The sequence below is a fragment of the Onychostoma macrolepis genome, chromosome 03, assembly GCF_012432095.1.
Source record: "Onychostoma macrolepis isolate SWU-2019 chromosome 03, ASM1243209v1, whole genome shotgun sequence".
Taxonomy (NCBI): Eukaryota; Metazoa; Chordata; class Actinopteri; order Cypriniformes; family Cyprinidae; genus Onychostoma; species Onychostoma macrolepis.
In genome coordinates this window covers 21,333,768-21,354,767 of record NC_081157.1, presented here as the reverse complement: position 1 = coordinate 21,354,767, position 21,000 = coordinate 21,333,768, and the positions used below count along the sequence as shown (strand labels likewise).

Here is a 21,000-nt window from a genome sequence, read left to right as displayed (position 1 = left end):
AGAACATTTGTGAAGAACATTTAAATATTCTAAAGAGCATTTTTAATCTAAAAAAAAAGTGAAATGGAAAGATTCAATGGATGTTAAAGGTTCCTCATGGAACCATCAATGCCAATAAAGAAGTGCCGGAGTGCAGACTGTACAACTCGCTCTGGCGTTTCTCTGCTCAGGTAATTTGGATTGCACTACTTCTATACTATCTCCCTGGGTGGTTTCAGAAATTCCCTGATATGCCGGACATCCAACACCAACTCCTTTGTTTTGCAGATGTTCAGCAGCAGGTGGTTTTCCGCACACCAGAAGTCCTCCAGCAGCTTCCTCTACTCTGACTCATCTCCATTACTGATGTGTATACTCCTATGAACACAGTCCACAGAAAACATCTGCAAGTGGCACGACCTAGTGTTACACTGCTAGACTGGGACCGAAAAAAGAGACTCTCAGAGCCATGGCCTCAAAAACTCCTGCAGAGACGATAACAGTCTTGCCTTCAAAAGCTTCATTAGAAACAACTTCAAACTCAGAAACTTCTTCAGACATTTATATACAAGTTTGCAGATATGCAAGACTGTTTTGCTATTTCACTGTCCATTAGCAGGTGTTCACTTTCAACCTGCGTTTAAGGCTAGTGAAACCATGTGAGGTCCATCATTGATTAATTTGTGTGCTGCATTGCAATGCACAGCCATCATTTATCAACAGATGGTACTATCACTGTGATAAATCAAACAGCCGGACAAATTAAAGAGAAAGTGTAACATTGTAAGAATTTTGGACCCAATCATGATTACATCACTGTAAATTAATTTAAACCCTGTATGAGGGCTGTGGGGGGTGGGGGGAGGGTTTGCACCTCTCTCTATCGCTCTCCTTCAGTCCGTATGTCCGGAACAAGCGCTTCTTTCATCCACTTGTTCACAAAAGCTTCCTTTCATTCCGTTGAGAGATGGCTTCACACCAGGTCTGTTTCCAGAGTGATATCCAGTAAACACAGTGAAGGGAATGCCAAAAATCAGTGGCTTAGGGGTCAGAGAGAGAGAGAGAGAGAGAGGGAAAGAGAGAAAGTGAAATAAATAGATCAAACTGTTTGTTTACAGGCATGCACTTGTCAACCTCCATTAGAACATGTATAATGTATGTCTTTAAAAGTGAGTCTGAAAATGTCCGCTGGGCTCTGGCTGTGTCTTCACACTTGCTGGAATATGGAGGAGCTTTTGGCATGGTCACGCTCATTCTAGGATGTGTACTGACTCATAAATGAGACATTTTGAGGCACCCACCATCCCTGTGACCTGAGCCTGACTCCAAATACATTGAATCTGAGACGGAAACAGAGAGCTTTGGGTGGGTGGCCAAAGTGGAGATCAGAATTAAACTGCAATTTTTTTTTCTTTTTGTCTAATTTGGGCATCTTGTCTGTATGTGTGTGCATTTTCATATAAATTCTAAAAAAAAAAAAAAAAAAAACTCACTTTCAACTGCTTCTTCCAGCAAATTTCTTAATGTGAATATAAATATTTTTAATAATAATAAAATTAATTGTTTTTAATAATAAATAAAAATTGTAGCAGCTTGACACGTGTGTATCAACACCGATGGTCAATTTGAATACAGTCTGTTCTTTTACTGACCTTGCAAAGGCTTCTGAGACTTGTATATCTCATGTTCTTACAGCATTATACCACAAGACTTTATCTGTGTGCCTGCATAGGAACATATCTTAAAAGAAAAAAAGAACTGGCTTTTAATAATGGATCAAGTTCAGTCAAAAAGGGCACCAACAGAGAGTAGATGAAAGTACTGCTCAGAGATAATAAGCTGGGCTGTAGCCACAGGCATAGCCAGAGGAGCTGAACCGCTTCGTGACACAAACACACACATACACACAAAGATCATCAATTAGAGACAGTACGGCACTGCACAACCAGACTGTTGATTACACAAGCTGTCTTACAGAAAATCAAAGTCTCTTCACTAAGCAGTGGTTCAAATTTGTGTCACTAACCAAATTATTAATTAGTGAACAAAACCAACATCATCAAACCACATCTGATAACCATTCAAGCGCTGGTGAGTTCAAAAAGAGACAATCAGTATGGTGCCAACGGCAGAAACGTTTGTGTGCTAAAAGCCATTTATCTAGTAAAAGCCAATGGGATGTCACACTTCTAAGTGCTAAGTTAGGGTGCACACAATACATATCACCAGCATTTCAATATGAATTCTGTAATGTCATTTTATCATCATGTCATTAATCATCCATGTCAGTCTTTTTTTATTATTTTTTTTTTTTTTAGTTTTAATGGTTACATTATGTGAAAAAAGCATGTGTATAATTTAATAATTAACAATACCATGTGAACAATTTATTTCATTTTTGGTATTTTTGGCAATTCTCAATTTTAACTAGTTTAGCATGGCTATTATTAACATACTGGCTGTTTATTAGTGCTTATAAAGCACATATTCTCCATGACCATATTCTACATTCATAATCCAGCCCAATACTTACACTTAACAATTACCTTACTAACTATTAATAAGCAGCAAATTAGTAGTTTATTGAGGAAAAAGTTGTAGTTAATGGTTTGTTAATAGCGAGAATTGGACCTTAATAAAGTGTGACAAAAATGTAGGGCCTTGTGAATTCAGTTTTATTTTTTCTGGACTTTCCTTTAGTGGTTTAATTAAATTTTAATAATAAGATCGAATGCATAATTAGATCTAAGAATAATTAGATTTCATGGAACTTCAACAATTTAAGAATTTATTTTAAAAGATTTACAATAATAGGGACCTATGAAATGAGTAATAGTAATGTATAATGTCTGATTTGTTGTTGTGAAGACACAGAGGTGATACAAAGAGGTGGCAGAGGTTTATTTTTGATTTATTCATTTTGATTTTGGTAGACAACAACTCCATACTTTATAGTGGTGATTAGCTTCTTTTCAATCTCTGTTGTTTGTTGCCAAAAGACCTCATCTGACCTCAGAAGCCATCACCAATCAAAGCTCCTGTAATGTTCAGTAAACTTCAGCTGCTTACATTTGTGATTTTAAAAATAGCATAGGCTTTCTTCAGACAAGAAGAGCTCTGATGGTTGGCATGAAAGCAGATTTTTTTAAATGTTCAGCTTTAGCACAGTGCATGGAGAAAAATATACCTTTGTCCCCCAATTGTTTGAAGGTTTCTAAATATGGCAGTGGCTTTATTAAAGAAAACAGTCTTCTCCATTATTGGGGCTCTGCTGTGTTTAAACACTAACAGTGGAGATAAGGTGCAGTAATAACGGATAATGTATGAAACTCTTCTTGCCCTAATTTCAAAGAGTAAATAGATGTTTTTTCCAAACAATTTGATATTACAAAATTAGATTTCTCTTTTATATGCAGTTTCTCCTGGAGTGGCAATAATTGCGGAGGCTTCTGCAACTTGCTGCCATGGTGATGTGGCTCCATTTGAGGTCCAAGATGAGTGGAAACCTTTGCGCACACACGGACCTGCGAAACGCTATGGGTTTCAAATCAATTTCAGCCCCAATCCCCATGAATCTCGCCTTGTGAAGATCACAGCCACTGTGAAAAGCTATTCATCTGGGCAATTCCAAGGTTACGTACAAGAAGACCACTGTAGCTCAATGCACGCTATGGCGCTTGGCATGAATCTCCATATTTCATAAACAGATGTGTTGTTTACGGGTGGCAGGGGTGTGTAGACGAGACTCTCTGACCTTGCCAAGTCACTGTAATGCTGAAGGTAACAGCTGTTTGGCCATATGGGGGTTTAGAAGAGCCGCTGGTAACTCATACTAACTTATTATTCTGCTAAATAATTGTGAGTCCTCATATTGCAGATATTTCAGGTGTTGATTTAACGTGAGGAAAAAATCCAATTTTGAGCCAATTTTTGAGATTGAATGTTGCATCATTTCTGTTTCAAGCTGAGGGCGGGTTCTGAGACACGCTTGTTCTTACCTTGCCACTTGATTTGCTTCTGTTATTCCCATTGGGGAGGGTTGAAGATGAGTTGACGTCCTCGTGGAGGCGGTCTAGAAGCCAGAGCAGGAATTCAAGAGCGTCATGCTGGGAATTCCCACGGAACTGTGCACCATATTTGGATACCGTCATCTGGACAAGAAAAAAGATAAAGGACACACATATAGTAGTAGTATCAGATTGTCTATAAATATGGAGAACACAAAAAGTTAAACATGATCCAACTAAACATGATCCTATTTATTCACTCCATGTATATGATGCCGAGTTAGGGTAAACGTACTTATTAAGCTCACCAAAATCTACACTGAGACATTTTTAGTATACAAGATACTGGTTTTAGTACAAAAAGCTATGTTAAAATAAAATATTAATCTCTCACACAAAAATATTTAAAAAGTCTGGCTGTGCTTAATGGGTACATTTTTGTTCCCATTAAGCTCACATCATGTTTTATGAAAAATTCTTGATTATTTTAAACAACCTTTTTAAAGAATTATTGAAAAATATTTTATTTGAAGGTACAAAGTCGATCACAAAAAAACACCAACAACAACAAAAAAAACAGAACACTAAAAATCAAGCAACAAGGCATTCAATTTGATCAGTTATATTCAGTGTCATTTAAGCACATTGGAACATCTATACTAGTCCACGTTCAGCTAAATAACACGTATTCAAAAATCAAATAAAACCAATAAAACATTTTCCTCATGGGGATCAACACAGAAACTAGCCTCTTTTTAAATGGATGTCAACTTATCTATAGTCTCTTAAGGCTGGAATACACTACACGGTTTTTGCCCCCATTTTCCACAGATTTACAGTCTGGAGAAGCTGATGCTAGTTACCAAAGATCAGAGCCAGTCTGCAGATTTGAGTCGACATATTTAATAGAAAATCACTTAGCGCATGATGATCACAGACTCCTAGCAACAATAAGCACGTTTCTGTGTGAGTCTGTTGTGATCGGAAGGAATTTAAAGTCTGCTAGTGTGAGATCCTCAGTCGTTTAGTGTATGATGCCCAGTTTTCCTTTGTGACTATTTACAAAGTCAGTAAGTGTTTGATGCCTAGTGTTTTAAAAATCTGTTCACATTTAAAAAATCGTGTAGTGTATTCCAGCCCTTAGTCGCTTTTTTCCTGGACAGATACGATAGGTTTCTGTTGGCTCCTTCTTTGAATGGACAACATGCCTCTTTCATCTTTGGGCATAAACTATAGTTATGTCTAGAATTTGTCATCTTAAAGATGTGAAAATAAGTTATTAACCATTTTATAAGTGACAGCCATCAGTTCATATTTAAAGTCTGTTTATGAAGTATTTACATAGACGTTCAATGTAGAAGAGCTTAAAGAGAGCACACTTAATTGGATCAGCAACGATTTTAAATAAATTTCATGTAATATTTATTAAAATGACAAGATTTTGGTAAATAAATAATCTAGATCATGTATTAAGTTCATACATATTTTAATATGAACAACTATTATTAACAATATCTATGAAATTATTATTTTTCTTACTGATGTCACACTGAAGCTGTGTGATTTTCATAGTCGTGCATCCTTTAAGCTCACCTTAAAATAATATGAAATCTTTAAAAATTACAGCACTGTAAAACGACAGACCAGCAATAAACTCAAAATTTATAATATTATGGATGTAAAAGTACAAGTCAGTAATGCCTGTGAAGTAATATGTTAGCGTAGCACACAATCTTATACAGCTAGTCAGCTAACTGTGTTCTGTAGCATCTGCGCTGTGTTGCTAAAACTATCTTTTGGATCTAACTGTAATTATTTCCCACATCCAAGTTCCAGGTTATAATATGCAAAAGTCTGAACATTAACCTCTTAATTTTACAATAAGTAGTGAAATTTACCCAAAATAAAGGCTTAAACATTTAAAAAACGCACATCTAAAGGGCTCCTCTTTTGGGGAAAGTTTTTAGACAGCTTTCAAAATGGCCACCAGACAGTGTGATCACATGGAGACTCATATCTCAGTGTGCATTGATCTGATTGACTTGAAATTACAGGAGGTATGTAGTAACAAACACATCAGTTGGTTAAGACATCAAGTAGAATAATAAATTATTTTTATTTTAATAATCTGATCTCAAAAATGGAAGAGTGCTTAATAGGTACGGATCTTGTGACTCTCTAGAAAAACCAATCCTGGAGTGGTTGAATAATAGCCACAGTGGATCTGACTCACAACAGACAGTTCGTTAGATACTGAGATGCGATATGGGAGCAGATGGAGGATGTAAATTGCATTCTGCTATACTGTGAATGATGCTCCTCACTGCTGATCATGACAACTGTGTAAATGAATAAATGAAGAATCCTCTTCACATCTGTGATCACAAAAAAAAAAAAAAAAAAGGTTCTTATGAAATGCATTGGCAGATACCAGCTGCAGTGTTTTGGTTTGTTTTACAGCAGTAATATTATTTGCACATTTATTTTCATTCAATATGTTTCTGCGCAAAAGTCTGGGGTCAGTAAGATTTATTTTATTTTTTTAAAGAAATTAATCCTTTAATTCAAAAGACAAAGATGTATAATAAAAGTCTATTTCAAATAAATGCTGTTCTTTTGAACTTATATTTATCAAGTAATCCTTAAAATGTAACATGGTTTTCACAAAAATATTAAGCAGTGCAACTGTTTCCAACAATGATAATAGGAAGAAATGTTTCTTGAGCAGCAAAGCAGCAAGTCTGAATGATTTCTGAAGCATCATGTGACACTGAAGACTGGAGTAATGATACTGAAAATTCAGCTTTGCATCACAGGAATAAACTACATTTGAAAATATATTCTTATGAAAAATTGTTTTTTTTGTTGTTTTTTGAAATTGCAATAATATTTCACAATATTACTGTTTTTGTTGTATTTTTTATCAAATAAATGCAGCCTTGCTGAGCATAACAGACTTATTTGATTACAACATGACTTGAAGGCCACATCATTTAAAGACGTCTTGAATGTCAGGTGAATTTAAAATCATAACTTTAATGCTGAGTGACATAAAGATTAATTACAGCAGAATTAACCATATGAACCCAATCTAGCAGCTGGGAGCAATGTGCAGATAATAATATGAAGCCGTAGGCCTACAGACTGAGATAACTTAATAATCTTAACATTAGTCATATAGTGAGAAAGTGGGTCATGTGGTCACAGAGTTTAAACCCATCTTCAGAAGAATAAAAGCCTATAGTTTTCGGAATGGTTTCCTCCGCTAAAAGCCTCACCCTCACAGGAGTTATTCAGAGGAACAACAATTTATTCATAGCACCTTCTAATTAAACGCATGTGACAGAGAAACTGCTATATACTCCTCTAAGAGGTCAAAGGTCACAAGACTTGTGTTGTGGGAATGAAAATGAAGCCCAATGTTTAATTTATAACATATAGTCAACAGTCCTGTGAAATGTCTTTGGCGCATGTGAAAGCTTTGAGAAATGTAGGCCTCCACTTATCTGTGGTATTAAAGAGAGGATTCCTGTCAGTTTTATATTAAAAGAAAGGCTTCCTTTCCATCAATGAGTGCTCAGCCTGAAGAGGTTTGACTTGAATGGTAGTTTTGTGCAGAAGTGGATGAACTAGTATTAGTATGGAAGCAGGTCCTTTAAGGAGAGACTAACCATGAATTTTATTTCTTTTTTGCTTTTTGATTAATAAACACTAGTTTATAGACATTGACAGACACTTTTGATTTTCCCCAAGCCAACAAAAATGTTTTGTATTGCATATATAGAGAAATATCCCAGTGTTTGTTTATATAAGGACAGGAGTTATAAGAAGGAAAATCACCATCATCCTTTAAATAATTAAAAATTAAAAAATATTATTAAAGAAGCTGGACAGTTAAAATATCAAAGCTTTGATCTTCAAAGGCCTTTTTTTTTGCTCAGCATCTTGTCAGTGAACCCACATGTAAGGATCAAATAATTAATTGTGTTAGACCTCATGAAACTATTTGGCAATGCATTTTTCTGTCTATTTCATATTAAAACATGGATTTCCATGGGAGTTGTTAGTGATGACTGGATAAGGATTTTTAAAAGTCATTTTAAAGACATTGCACAATGAGTAATTTCTAATTATAACTAGGAAAACAAATTTTACTATTATATTATATTACTTTTTATTTATCTATTAATTTTTAAAATACTTCCAAGTTTTCCATTTTTTTTTTTTTTTTTTTGCAGGTTGTACATATTATTTAGAAGTTCTTATCTCAGACAGCATTACAGACTTCTATACACCCTTCCTGACAAGATAAGCCATCAGTTTTTGGTTTCCTGTAAATAAAGAATGTATATATATATATATATATATATATATATTAAATGCATATATCTAGTTTCATCAACATTTAGAAGTACATTGTGGAGTACAAAATTTCGAATTCCAGTTGTTTTCATTCCCAAAACTGACACAGCAGACTTGATGACTTAATATATACTCAGATAAACCATTAACTCTGCTACATTCCCCTCTGAGTTTGACTAGACATCAGTCAGGAACTATACACAACACGACCTTGTGATCTGTGAAATACCAGCCTGACATCCATCAACCGCATACCAGCTCTACCAACAAGCTCCTTTCCCCTTTAACAACTCAAAGATTTGAATTCCAGCTCACAAGTTACACAAGATTTTGGTCTTCGGTTGCATTAGAAATGGCATAATTGAACCAGTCACCACTTGTAATGCTTTCACGGTGTAATTCAGGTCCATTTTAGTCTAATTAGAAATAGATTGCACTTCACTGAAGCCGATATTAAGCAAATGAAGTTAAGCGCAGTGGGAGGCATAAATTATAGCGTAGAGCTCTTGATTGTTTATAGATGGCTCCCCGTATCTGCGGTTAGGCACTCATTAACTCTCGCAGACTTCTGAGAAGCAGAGAGAGTTTATTTATGTCGTCTCTAGACAAGATACTCTGGGCTCTGTCAACAGGAAAAAGCAAATCATGCCTCAGACGGCCTAATGTAAATTTATGACATGCAAGTCATTATAGACTCAGAATCAGATGAAGCTGTTAATGTTGTCTTGTGTAGACACCCAAAATACAGTATACACAGTAGATGATCTTTGATTCAGATTTATGCATAAATGTGTTTTTGAGTGGGCACAGCCTTATATTTTGCCTCGAGTATTCTTGTAATTCTCCATTCGTCTAACAGTCAGCCCAGACTGGGGGCCTTCCAGGCAATCATTTCAGACTTTTGATAGTAGGGTGTGAATAGAACTGGGCCTCTGTTTCCCATCAGAGCATCAGGTCTACCTTATGGCTACACTCCCACCTCTTCTCCATGACACTTTTCCACACTGAAATCTTTTCTGGATTTCTCCCACCTGCTAGTTTCTTTAGCTACTCCTACCTCAAGATAAATGGCTTAACCCTGTGAGGAGCTTAAAGAAGCAGATAGCAGAACTTTTTTTCTTAGAGTGAAGAATGTCTTAATAATCTAAAGAACCTTTTCGACTATAAAGAATCCTTTGTGGAATGGAAGGATTCCAAAGGTTCTTAATGGATCCATACATGCCTTTAAGAGGGTTGCTGAATGAATTTGTTGGCAATGTTGACTATATCTTTTATGCAGACGACAAAGCCTGGACTAATAATCCGTATAACTGTCATTCTGAAACATACTACCATAGTAAACCTTCAGCTTTTTGCCATCTGCCCCCTCTGTCTTAAAGAATGTAGCGGCAAGCTCTTTTGTCATAATTCTTCTAGTAAATGTATTACGCTAGTAGTAGATTTCCGAGAAAGCAAAGTGTTTCATAAGACCTGCGTTCCAGATCACACTCGTCTTTGTGGTCGGTATCCAGTGTGGTGGTGTCTTATCTGAGCGTGCACTCTAGTTTTTAAGTTTACACTCTGTTGATAATGTTATCTGTGGAAAGTTTCTCATCCTGATCTATTTTTTGCTGAGAAGAGATCATCCTGTGGGAACGTATTTGCTCACATACTGAACAAACTGGCCAGAGAAAGCTCCAAGAGCTGATTTTAAGCTACCACACGTGTCCATGAGTTTCTTTGTCAACATTAAGATTTCAAGTTAAAATAAATCAATATACATAAGGGAATGTGCATTTTAGGTGCTGTACCATTTCCAAGTTTTGCACCGTTTTAATCACATTAGTTCATTTTAATCTGGCATGGCGTTACTTCTTGAAAGTACATTTTCTCAATAAATACAGTATTTTGTCATAAAAATGCACGTATAATAATTATAAAGGATTTTGCGTGCTCTTTGAAGGCCTTAAAAAGTTCTTGTAATGTATCAGGCTGTAAAACCTATCTTTAATTGGAACCCACAAGTTCCTGCTAGAACATTATAGACACTCATTCCTCCATTAACCCCATAATAATGTTAAGAGCAGCTTGAAATATGAGTTCCTTAAAATAAGATATTTGAAGAACCTTCACAGGATGCCTAGATGATCCATTTCCAAGTTTCTCACCATTTCAATTGACTATCTGTCATGACATTACTTTTTAGACATTCTCAATAAATACAGCATTTTGTCGCAGAAAAAAAAAAAAAAAAAGGCATTCATGCATAAAAAATTATAAAGGATTTTGCATGCTCTTTGAAGGCCTTAAAAAGTTATTTTAATGTATCAGGCTGTGAAACCTATTTTTAAATGGAACCTTTATAGACACTCATAGTTTCCTCCATTAATAACGTGAAGAGCATTTGAGCAGCTTGAAATGTGTAAGTTCCTTAAATAGCCTACTACGGAATATTTGAGGAACTTTCACAGGATGCCTAGACGATCCTGTACCTGTAATTAGTGGATAAAAGCGTCAGTGACAAAATAATAAAGTTACAGTTTACTTGAGTCTACCTTAAACTCAGCCGAGAGTTGAGGAGTGTATTGAAAAGTCCAAAGCGCTCGGACCAAAGTCGCGAGCTGTTCCGTAACCTCTCCTTTCTCCTGCTGACCGTTCTCATTCTTTATAAACCCGTTCATTCCCCTGTGACACAGATCCAGTTTATATCGCTCCAGACACAGATACTCAGCGAGCAGGTCCGTGTTGCTCAAGCACTGCACGACGGCGTTCATGAAGCAGGTGTTCCCGTGGTTCTTCAGACCCAGCACGCCTGGCGTTTTATCCCCGTACAGCGAGAACAGTCGCTCTTTCGCGGAGGAACGGCAGGGAAGCGAGCAACTTTTCCTCACCTGGCTGCCGTCCTCTTTTCTCACATGTCCCGAGTTTCCCGCGCAAGGTGCGCTTTCTCCAAACCCACCATCATCCTCCTCAGCATCCGAGCGTTCGGTTGTTTCTCCGCCGTTAGCCAAGCTCCCGAAACTTTTCAAGATCTTACTCACCAAACTTTCCACTGATTTGAACGATTTCCTCCGGAACAGCTTCCCTGTGCGTTTCGTAGACTTCCCTGAATCCTTTTTCGCTTTCTTGTCGCGTTTATCCATACTACTTGCTTATTTCCCTCCGGATTGCTAAACCGTTCAAGCGCGCGGAGGGCTGTTATCCTCACGTGATGCTGCGTCGGTATCCAGCATTGTGGACAGCCGTGGTTTCACGCGCAGATCTTCCTCACGCTCGCCGTGAAGGAGTGATTGACAGCTGGCGCGGTCAGAACGGCAACTCCCGTGACGTCACAGCGGCAGGCGGTTTGGAACGAATGATCGACGGTTCTCCGGTAACGGCGGCCAGCACGAGCGCTCCTGGAACTTCATGCGAGCGACGGAGTGATTGACAGGCAGAGCTGTCTGTACGGCAAGCCTAGTGATCAGTGTACGAATCATACAGTGACTTTCAGGGGCTCGACTATTTTAAAGGAATTTCAGTTTTTAGAGGAATTTTAATGTTTACATGTCATTTCCGGGATGCGGTCTGACGAGTTTTGTCTTACTTTAAAGCAAATTGTACCCTTAAATCACCGTGGTTTTACTAAAATGTTACTATAAAAGTAACCACAAATTAACCAAGGTTTTGCTACACTAACCATAGTTTAACCATAGCATTTGTAATAAATGAAAAAAAAAAAAACTGTGGTTGTACAAATGGTAATTAATAGGCTATGCCAAAAAACAAAAAACAAAAAAAAAAACATGGTTACATGGTAGCCTACTACACTTGTAATAATAAAACCACGGTTAAGGGTATTCGTAAGGGTAGTACTGCACCACTAACTCAGTTTAACAAAGTTTAACCAATGAAAGTTTTATTTTTATGATAAAGTGATGCATATTAGGCCTATTTGTCATGTTAGTAATCTATCTATCTATCTATCTATCTATCTATCTATCTGTCTGTCTGTCTGTCTGTCTGTCTGTCTGTCTGTCTGTCTATCTATCTATCTATCTATCTATCTATCTATCTATCTGTCTGTCTATCTGTCTATCTATCTATCTATCTATCTATCTATCGTTCTATCTATCGTTCTATCTATCTATCTATCTGACTGTCTGCCATTCTATCTATCTATCTATCTATCTATCTATCTATCTATCTATCTATCTATCTATCCGTCCGTCCGTCCGTCCGTCTGTCTGGTTAGGGTTTTCGCATGGAGATTATCAATGTAGAGCCCCCTGCTGTTTAAATGCCAGTGGTGTCAAGTAGGTCATGGTTATGTTGAACTGTAGCTACAGTGGCCAGCCACTGACCTGATATAATGAAAAGACTGCAAAGTGTTAAAAATTTGAAGAAGAAAAAACAGGGTGTTTTGTTAAAATACTATCTGCTTTCCTCACGTTGAATTGATGTGGATGTTGTTATCACCAGTGATTATTTAATATAGTTCCATCACCTCCACGATGCTGGCACCGGGTTGCCTTATGTCTTTAGCTGGCCTCTGAGTAACCCCACACCTTCACTGGTTTATCATCACCTCTTGTGGACAGAGAACAGACGCTCAGTCAGAGCAGAAGTCACATTAATGCTGTTTCCCAGTTATCTCTTCACTGCCACAGTGACAGAATTTTGTCACAAAACCAGACCACCTACAGTTTTCCTATTTCTCCAGCATTCAAACTGCCAAATCACTGATGCGGTTTTAAACTCATTCTGTCCTTTTACATTTGAACAATCAGAGGAGATGAATGTCTAGGATAATGGCCAAAATGATCTTATTTTTAGATTTCCAGTTTTTTGCGCTTTATTCTACTGAGATCTTATATGCAAAATGAGTTCAAAGTACTGAACATGCAGAGCTTAAAGACTTTTTGTGTGGATACATGTCTCTAGGCTGGCAGCTATCTCTTTCAGTGTGCCATCCCTTTGCAAAAGAGCATTCTTGGAGATATTTATATCTTCTGAGGTGCATTTACTTCCTTCTTTTCTTTCTTTTAGTTGCTACTATGTGATCAACGACACAGAATGATGCATAAAAGCATGACTTAACCGCTAACCGGACTGTTTGCGTGTGGACTGGACTGGAAAATGAGAAGAGAAGTTATAAGTCTGGTTTTAATTTACCAGAATAATTCTCTCTAGTCGTGTTTGCCAAGCCACAGCATCATGGTTCTCAAAATTTTTATTAAATGCCTAACATTAACCTCAACTGTTTTGAAAGGATCAAGAGAGACCTTGGGGATAAATAATCAACATGATGATAGGGTCTGCTGAATCTAAAAACAATCATTATCTCTAAACAACCATGATAACATGCAACTCTATTAGCAAGCTGTGCAGACCAAATAGATTTATACCAAATACTGATAATGAAGGAGCTTTATTTTCTACTGAAAGGAATAATCCCTTTCTGGGATAAAAAAAAGAAAGAAAGAAAATGAAAAAAATTTATTTGTCATTTACAGAGAGAAATTCAACGTGAATTCTACAAAGAAACAACAATAAGAAGAAGAAAATCCATGGCATGAGTAGCAGGGGAAAAGAGGTGATAAAAAAAAAAATTGTTTTAGAATAGTTTTTTCTTTCAAATATTATATTGAAAAACTACTGAAAATAAAACTAAAACTAATTTTTTTAAAAAAGGTACCAATATGTACAGTGCCTTTAGGGACAAAGATGTACCTTTTGAGAAGGTACTGCCCCAGTGACAGCTTTTGTACCTTTTTTTTCTTACAGTGTAGCAAGAAAAAATATATTTTTTAAATGTATTATTATTATTATTATTTTTATATAGTAGCCTACTGTATGTACGTATCTAACATTTCTGATTATATGGACTCTAAGGTTTGACGTTAGTTGTTTGACTTTCACTTGATGTTGCAGACTGAAGCTTTGAACTCTATTATGGTTATGCATTCATTGGTTCTGGGAAAGATGCCTGTCGCCCCATACTGTGAATGTTTACTGTCAGTATCAGCATATTTCACTGGTGCTGCAATATGCTAGACTGCAATCTAATCTTTTTTCAGGCTGATAGATCTGAACACTTCTAAAATTGCACAGATTTTTCTGTCATGACATCCAAATCACTAATTTTAGATCACGGATATCACTGTCACTGAACCTTCTGCACATTATTAGCTGATTATGGCTGTCTGTATATATGCTGCAGAATCCTTTGCCAGCGCAATCACATCAGACTCTGACTGAAAGTCCAGGTTAGCTCCGGGTCTTCTTGTTTGGCTGAGCAATGGCAGACGAGAGAAGTGCTTCAGAAACCTGTTTGAATACAGTCATTATTTTTGAAGTTTGTTCGCTTACAGAAGTTGTCATTTAATCAAAATTCAGTGATGAGTGAGGTGCTCATCAATATGGTTTAGCTCAGGGCGCCCTCTAGTGGTAAATAAACACAGCGTAAGCAAGAAAGAGTCGTTGCCATGGCTTTTATATCTGTGTTTGTTGAAGGACTGCTCTTTTGTGGCTAACGCTGATGGAGTGCACCTGAAGTGTAAGTAAAAATGTCAGTCTCTCTTCCCTTGGTGGCCTTAAAACCCTTTGTAAAATGAAACGGGAATGCATCATGCCCTCTCAAGTCCTCAGTGTTTGTTCCTCCCATGCAGTGAAAATAACTTGAAATGACTCATTTAAGAGAAAATGACTCACTGAAAGAAGAAAATTGCAGACTGAACTTCACATGGTTGGCGACTATTGTTGTTTAGCACAATGCGTTGGTTAATTCAGTCTAAACTCAAATCAATTGACACCAGTGTACTTTAGTATCACTGAGATACTTTTATAGTAAAAAGTTGTATTTTATATTTTATTTCAGTTCACTTTTTTATTTCAATTAGATTTTAATATTATTATTATTTTAATTTTGAGTTATTTTAGTACATCAAATTAAAATGTTGCCTCGTGAACTAGCTGAATTAAAGTAGGGTGAAGTCAGCAAAATTGGGACACTTTTTTGCTAAACTGATTATTTAATACAAATAAATCTATTCTACCAACACTATTTATGCTTTAAACAAATGATCCAAGTCTCTTGTACTGTATCTCCCACTACGTTTTTTGAAAGAATATTGGTTGTTGTTTTAAACATACAGAGATTTAAAAATGTTAAGCACCCATTTTTTTCCCTCTGGCTTTTTCAGGTAAATTGGGACACACATTTCTGTGCTTGCAAAATACTATTTCCTACAGCAGGACATTGTAGAAATAATCTTTTGCAATAGAAAATCTTCAGAATTTAAAAGAATAACTTGATGTCTAATTAAAATAGACATACTAGTGGATTGTGCTATTGACTGAACTCATACCTAATGCTTAATGAATTAAAACACTTAAACAGAAGTGCAGAATATGCAGTCTAAGAAGCATAGAGGTGTTATAGAGAAATGTACTGTATATGCGATAATATGTAATGCAAGTTATGCATAATGCGTATTGACCATTTGCCCCCTGACACCTCTGTACAGTTCATATTGCTTAGAAATGTGCAATTTAGGGGTCAAACTGGGGTCGTATCCGGCATGGACCACCCATCCGTATGCACAAAATCCATTCAAGTCAACATATGTTTGAAAGAAGACCCCAATAAGCATGTGCGATAAATGACCATAAAAAGAGTCATAAAACAGACTCAAACAAAGCTTTGCTTTGCTGTCCTGTTGAAAGAAGGATTTTTTTGTTGCTGACCTTTTGCAGCGTAGGAATCAGTTTAACAGTAAGTGGCTCTCGTACACAAAGAATCACTTTCAGCTGAGAGAGAACCTTACGTTTCGAGATTCCCCTATGTGTGGGAGAGCAAAGGACGGGCCAGACTATTAGACTTCATCAAACAAATCTCTATTCAACTGTGTCTCAGTCATAACTGGACTGCTTTGACCCCAGTAAATCATGTGGAAATATTTGTTCTTCTCGTACAGATGTTTCAAAATAGATTGATTCAGCGGCGTAGATCAGAATTGATGCATATGCTTTGGATCAAATTAGAAAGCCAACCAAAGATATGATTTTACAGTGATCTAAATGATTTGCAAATTGTATTTTCACCAAAAGAGGGCACTGTTCTGAAAGAAATGGCAGTGGCATTCAGTGTTTTGTTTTTGTTTTTTAGGATTATTTATAATGTTATGGAATTTGTTAATAGCTTTGATTTTTTGTTTTCAGTTTTCATTTTCCCGTAAGTTTATTAACATTTAGTTTAAGATAATTGAGTTCTTTGTCATTTTTATAGGCGTTTCTATAGCCTATTTATATATTGCTTCAATTAATTGTTATTTCAGTTTTAGTTATTTTAACAATTCAACTTAAGTTTATAACTTTCATGTTTAAATATTCTTGTATTTTCTGTTTTACTTTTACTGTAATTTTAGTTATGGTATCATAAATTGATTATGTGCTTTTGTCATTTTTAGTAGTTTTGGGGGTTATGTTTCTGTATAGCTTTGATTAATATTTTATTTATGTTTTAGTTACTTTAGTAATTCAAAGTAAACTTATTTTTCAGTTTGTTGCAACATTTCTGATTTTGGTTTAAGTTTAAAATTTATTTCAGTTACTGAAAAATGTTTATCGTTTTAGTTTAACAATAACAACACTGGTGGCATTTTACGTAAATGCAACTAAGTTTTATCGTCTTAGTCAGTCTGCATCACATCCAAACTTACAGTTGTTTTGAAAACCTTGTTTGTTGTCGCACTGGAACAATTTGCTTTGTATATAACGCTATACAAATCAATAGAAGTGAAATTATTCACCCACATAAAAGAAAATAAACAAGTGTGTTTATTCCAGTGCCAATCAGTCCAATTTGTCCTTTTCTTGTATAATTCATTGCAGTCTTTATCCCTCACATTTCAACATTTTGCAAGAGAATCTCAACAAGCATCTATTATTAGAAACCAAAAGTTTTTTTTTATATTCCACATTAAACATAGACACATTAAACCCGTAGCTAATCCATATCATCTCCTTATTATGCATAGACACATCATGAATTATTGATTTGATCCAGTGATTCATGTTGGGTTTATTCCATGAGCTGTAAAAGAAAGATCTGTGTGTGGCCACCATCACTATTCACACACAAATAATCAAAGTGTTTAATCTGACCCGTTTCAGAACTGTTTGCGCATGCATTTATTTAAGACAAGCCAGAAGATAAAAGCATATTGAACTGAACTTCCCCACCAGCTTCTTTCCTGCAAATCTATTGTAAAAGACCAAAGTAAGCCGGCCCTAATTAGCTAGACTCTGGTGTTAGTGGAGGCTTAGATGCACTCGATTGGTTCAGTGTAAATTAGCATTCGGTTTATATAACATGGGAACAGAGGGTCAATGTGAAGTCAAAAGCATCTATATTAACTGCCGAATAGGTATAGTTGTTGGTGTATGGGTGTAATTCTCCTATTGTATAAGACAGGTCTTTGGGTTTAGACATACGTGGAACCATAATCATTGGTCATTTTGACGCCCACATGAGCTCTAGCTGCTAAATACGTCATTACTCTGTTTTTTTTTTGTTAAGTGTATATGTGAGTTCCACCAGTCTTCAAAGACACATGAGTGCAGCATATGTGAAAATGAGCCACGCTGCAGTGACAAATGTTAATGTAGCAAATTAACAGTTCCAATCATTCCATCATTTTAGCATTAGGTCATTGTAATATCATTCTTAAACGTTGCCCAGATGTTCAGAGTTGGCCTTCAGAGTCCCATGAAGAGATATAGCATGCATGTTTGCTGTTTGGCCCGTAGCGGTGCTCTCTAATGGAAATTTGACTGTACTGTACAGATTTATGTTCTATAATTTAGAGATCAGCAAATGAACTTTACACAAATATTTGCCATTCATATCTCAGAAATGAATACTTTATTCAGCAAGGATGCATTCAATTGATTAAAAGGGAAAGTAATTGTTTTGAACTTTTTATTCATCAAAAACGTTTTGAAAAAAAGTATAGTTTAATCCAGATTACATTAAGCACTGATCCTACACATGCCCTGAAGAAATTCATCTCTGTCATATCACATTTGTAAAAGTGTTTCTACCACAAAATAAATAAGGTTTTGGGCAAAATCACCAAAAATATGTGGTTGCATAACATTTCTCATTTCCAATCAGTTGAAATGCCATGAACAATGTTTTTTTTATGAGTATTTTAGACTAGAACAAATTGGAAAACAGCCTTAATGGTTAGTTGTCATTTAGCTTTACTCACAATAACACACATTTATTTAAGCTAACTAAATCAGTCTGTATATTTTGGACTGTGTTTGCATTAGTCCTCTTGAGAACACTATGTTTTGCTCAGATGGGCCTAAGTGGTGCCCTCCTTTATTTGCCTAAATGAGCTTCAAATTATAGCGTATAATGTGTGTTCCCAATACATTAATGAAATTTGAGTTGACTAAAGAGCAATAAAACATATTTCCATAATATAATGTGTCTGTCTGCCCTGTGTGAATCATCATTTTCACTTCCTTTCAAAGCCTGCTGTCTAAGTTCAAAACGCCCATCATTTGTAAAGACTCTTGCGCTTTACAAACCCTCTTTCGTAAAGTGTTCTGCAGGGTGAAGGGGGAAGAAATGTGTTGAAAATGATACTCGCAGAAGTCTGGGTCGTATCACTGTCAGCTTATTTTAGCCAAATTACCCTGACCTCACTGCACTGGTCTAATTACGCTCTATGACTGATTACATTTCCTACATTTTTCTGTTTCTAAGTTGTGGTTTTTTTAAACCGGTTACAATTGCTACATGTCTGTGACCTTAAAAGTTCATTCTAACACTGTAAATGTTCACATTTTGTTAATCTGTATACATGCAAAATTTTAAAATGCACTCTCAGTATGTTTGTCTCTGATGGAAAAAATAAAAATTGCTGAGTCAGGCTCATACCTAATGACATAAATACACTGAAAACAGATTAAAAATAGGGTCCCACTTTATATTAGGTGGCCTTAATTATTATATACTTACATAAAAATAAAAATAAGTACAATGTACTTATTGTGTTCATATTGTATTGCAAAACACTTTTGCTGCTATTGAGGTGGGATACTGGTTAGGAGCAGGTTTAGTGGTATAGGTTTAAAGGTGGGTTAAAGTGTAAATGTAAGTACAGAAATAAATTACAGATGTAATAACATTAACATAATTTAAAATATAAAAACATGTACTGTATGTACACAATAAGTGCATTGTATCAACTGATTAATTTAAATGTAAGGCCACCTAATATAAAATAGGACCAAAAATAGATGATTAAATACTTTTTTTTATATATATTAAGTGTCTCACCAAGGCTGCATTTATACAGTAACAATACAGTAAAAACATTAAGTAAATGTTTTCTATTTGAATATATAATTTATTACTGTGATTGAAAAGCTAAATTTTTAGTCTTCAGTGTCACATGATCCTTCAGAAATAATTGTAATATGATGATTTTGCTGCTCAAGAAACATTTCTTGTTATGTTTAAATGTTTAAAACAGTTTTTCAGCTTAATAAGTTTTGTGGAAACTATTTATTTTTGTAGTCAGAGTATATTACATTTTAAAACGCTAAGATTACAATTGACTTTTATGGATTGCATGATTACATATTATTTACACAATGGCATTAAATTATTTGTAATTCATTGATTATGCAAGTTACTAAACACTGGTGATGTATAGCTGTCAAACGCCATGTTGTTATTGTATCCAGTGACCTTTAGTAATTGATGATTCTTGAAGTCTGGAAAAAAAAAAAAAAAATCAGACCTGGACGGCATTGGGCATGTAATGTCATTGCTGTTTTCATGTTTATTAATGTTTGTTCATATAATTCAGGGATTCACATATGTTTTTGTAAGCCAAACCCCTTAAAAAATATATTTACTTGAAATAAAGGTGATATTTCAGTAATTTAACAACACATTCACATGTTTACAGTCTTCTGATGTCGGTTAAGGGTCATGCTGACATGCAGGTAAACAAATAAATTCTTTCCAAAATTTCATTTTGTAATCTATAATCTATAATCAGTAAGTACTACAATTTGCAAGTAATCTATACCCAGCAGTCAGTAGCATTGTCACTGAGACAATTTAAATTACATTTTTTATGAGAAACTGAACAGTGGCTAAAGAATCAGTCACATCAGATCATTCTGAAGATCTGAAGATGTCTATGTCCTCCTAAAGCAACATCCGTTGCTTCAAAAGGTAATAAAGTGCCTCCAAACTTGCTCTGCCACCATCTGTGCCATGTGATTTGCGTTATTGAAGACTGATGATAGTCTCCTCTTCAGCTTATAAAGCTTATGTGACAAACCATGACTATGAGATATTTATAAGGCATATATTAATAAATATATTTATCTAAGGCATTGCTAGGGCCACTAATATCTATGCCATGTGAGCCGCATTATTGTAGATTCAGGACAGTCTCCTCTTCATCTTGTAGAGTTTCTGCAACACACCATGGGTGTTTGAGGGTATTGATCTGCCCTGGTCAGCACGCAGTGTGTGTGGCATCAAATGCGTTGAAATGAAATCAGATTTGCATGCCTCTGGACAGAAATGCCTTCTGAAGCTTGTGCGCTCTGCATTTGAATTTATTGCGCAAGTCTGTAACTTTGAGGGAAAATG

At 35.8% G+C, this 21,000-nt stretch overlaps 1 protein-coding gene across 1 annotated transcript in view; it reads right to left on the bottom strand.

Annotated features, from left to right (window-relative positions):
• The window catches only part of usp43b (ubiquitin specific peptidase 43b), a 72,791-nt gene extending 60,490 nt beyond the window's left edge, over positions 1-12,301 (bottom strand). The window contains exons 1-2 of the mRNA XM_058768763.1: positions 10,883-12,301; positions 3,978-4,130 (exon numbers count right to left, since the gene is read on the bottom strand). Coding sequence (XP_058624746.1) covers positions 3,978-4,130; positions 10,883-11,470 — 741 coding nt within the window. The 5' untranslated portion in view covers positions 11,471-12,301. The remainder of the gene's footprint in view (positions 1-3,977; positions 4,131-10,882) is intronic.
• Between the last annotated feature and the right edge of the window lie 8,699 nt (positions 12,302-21,000).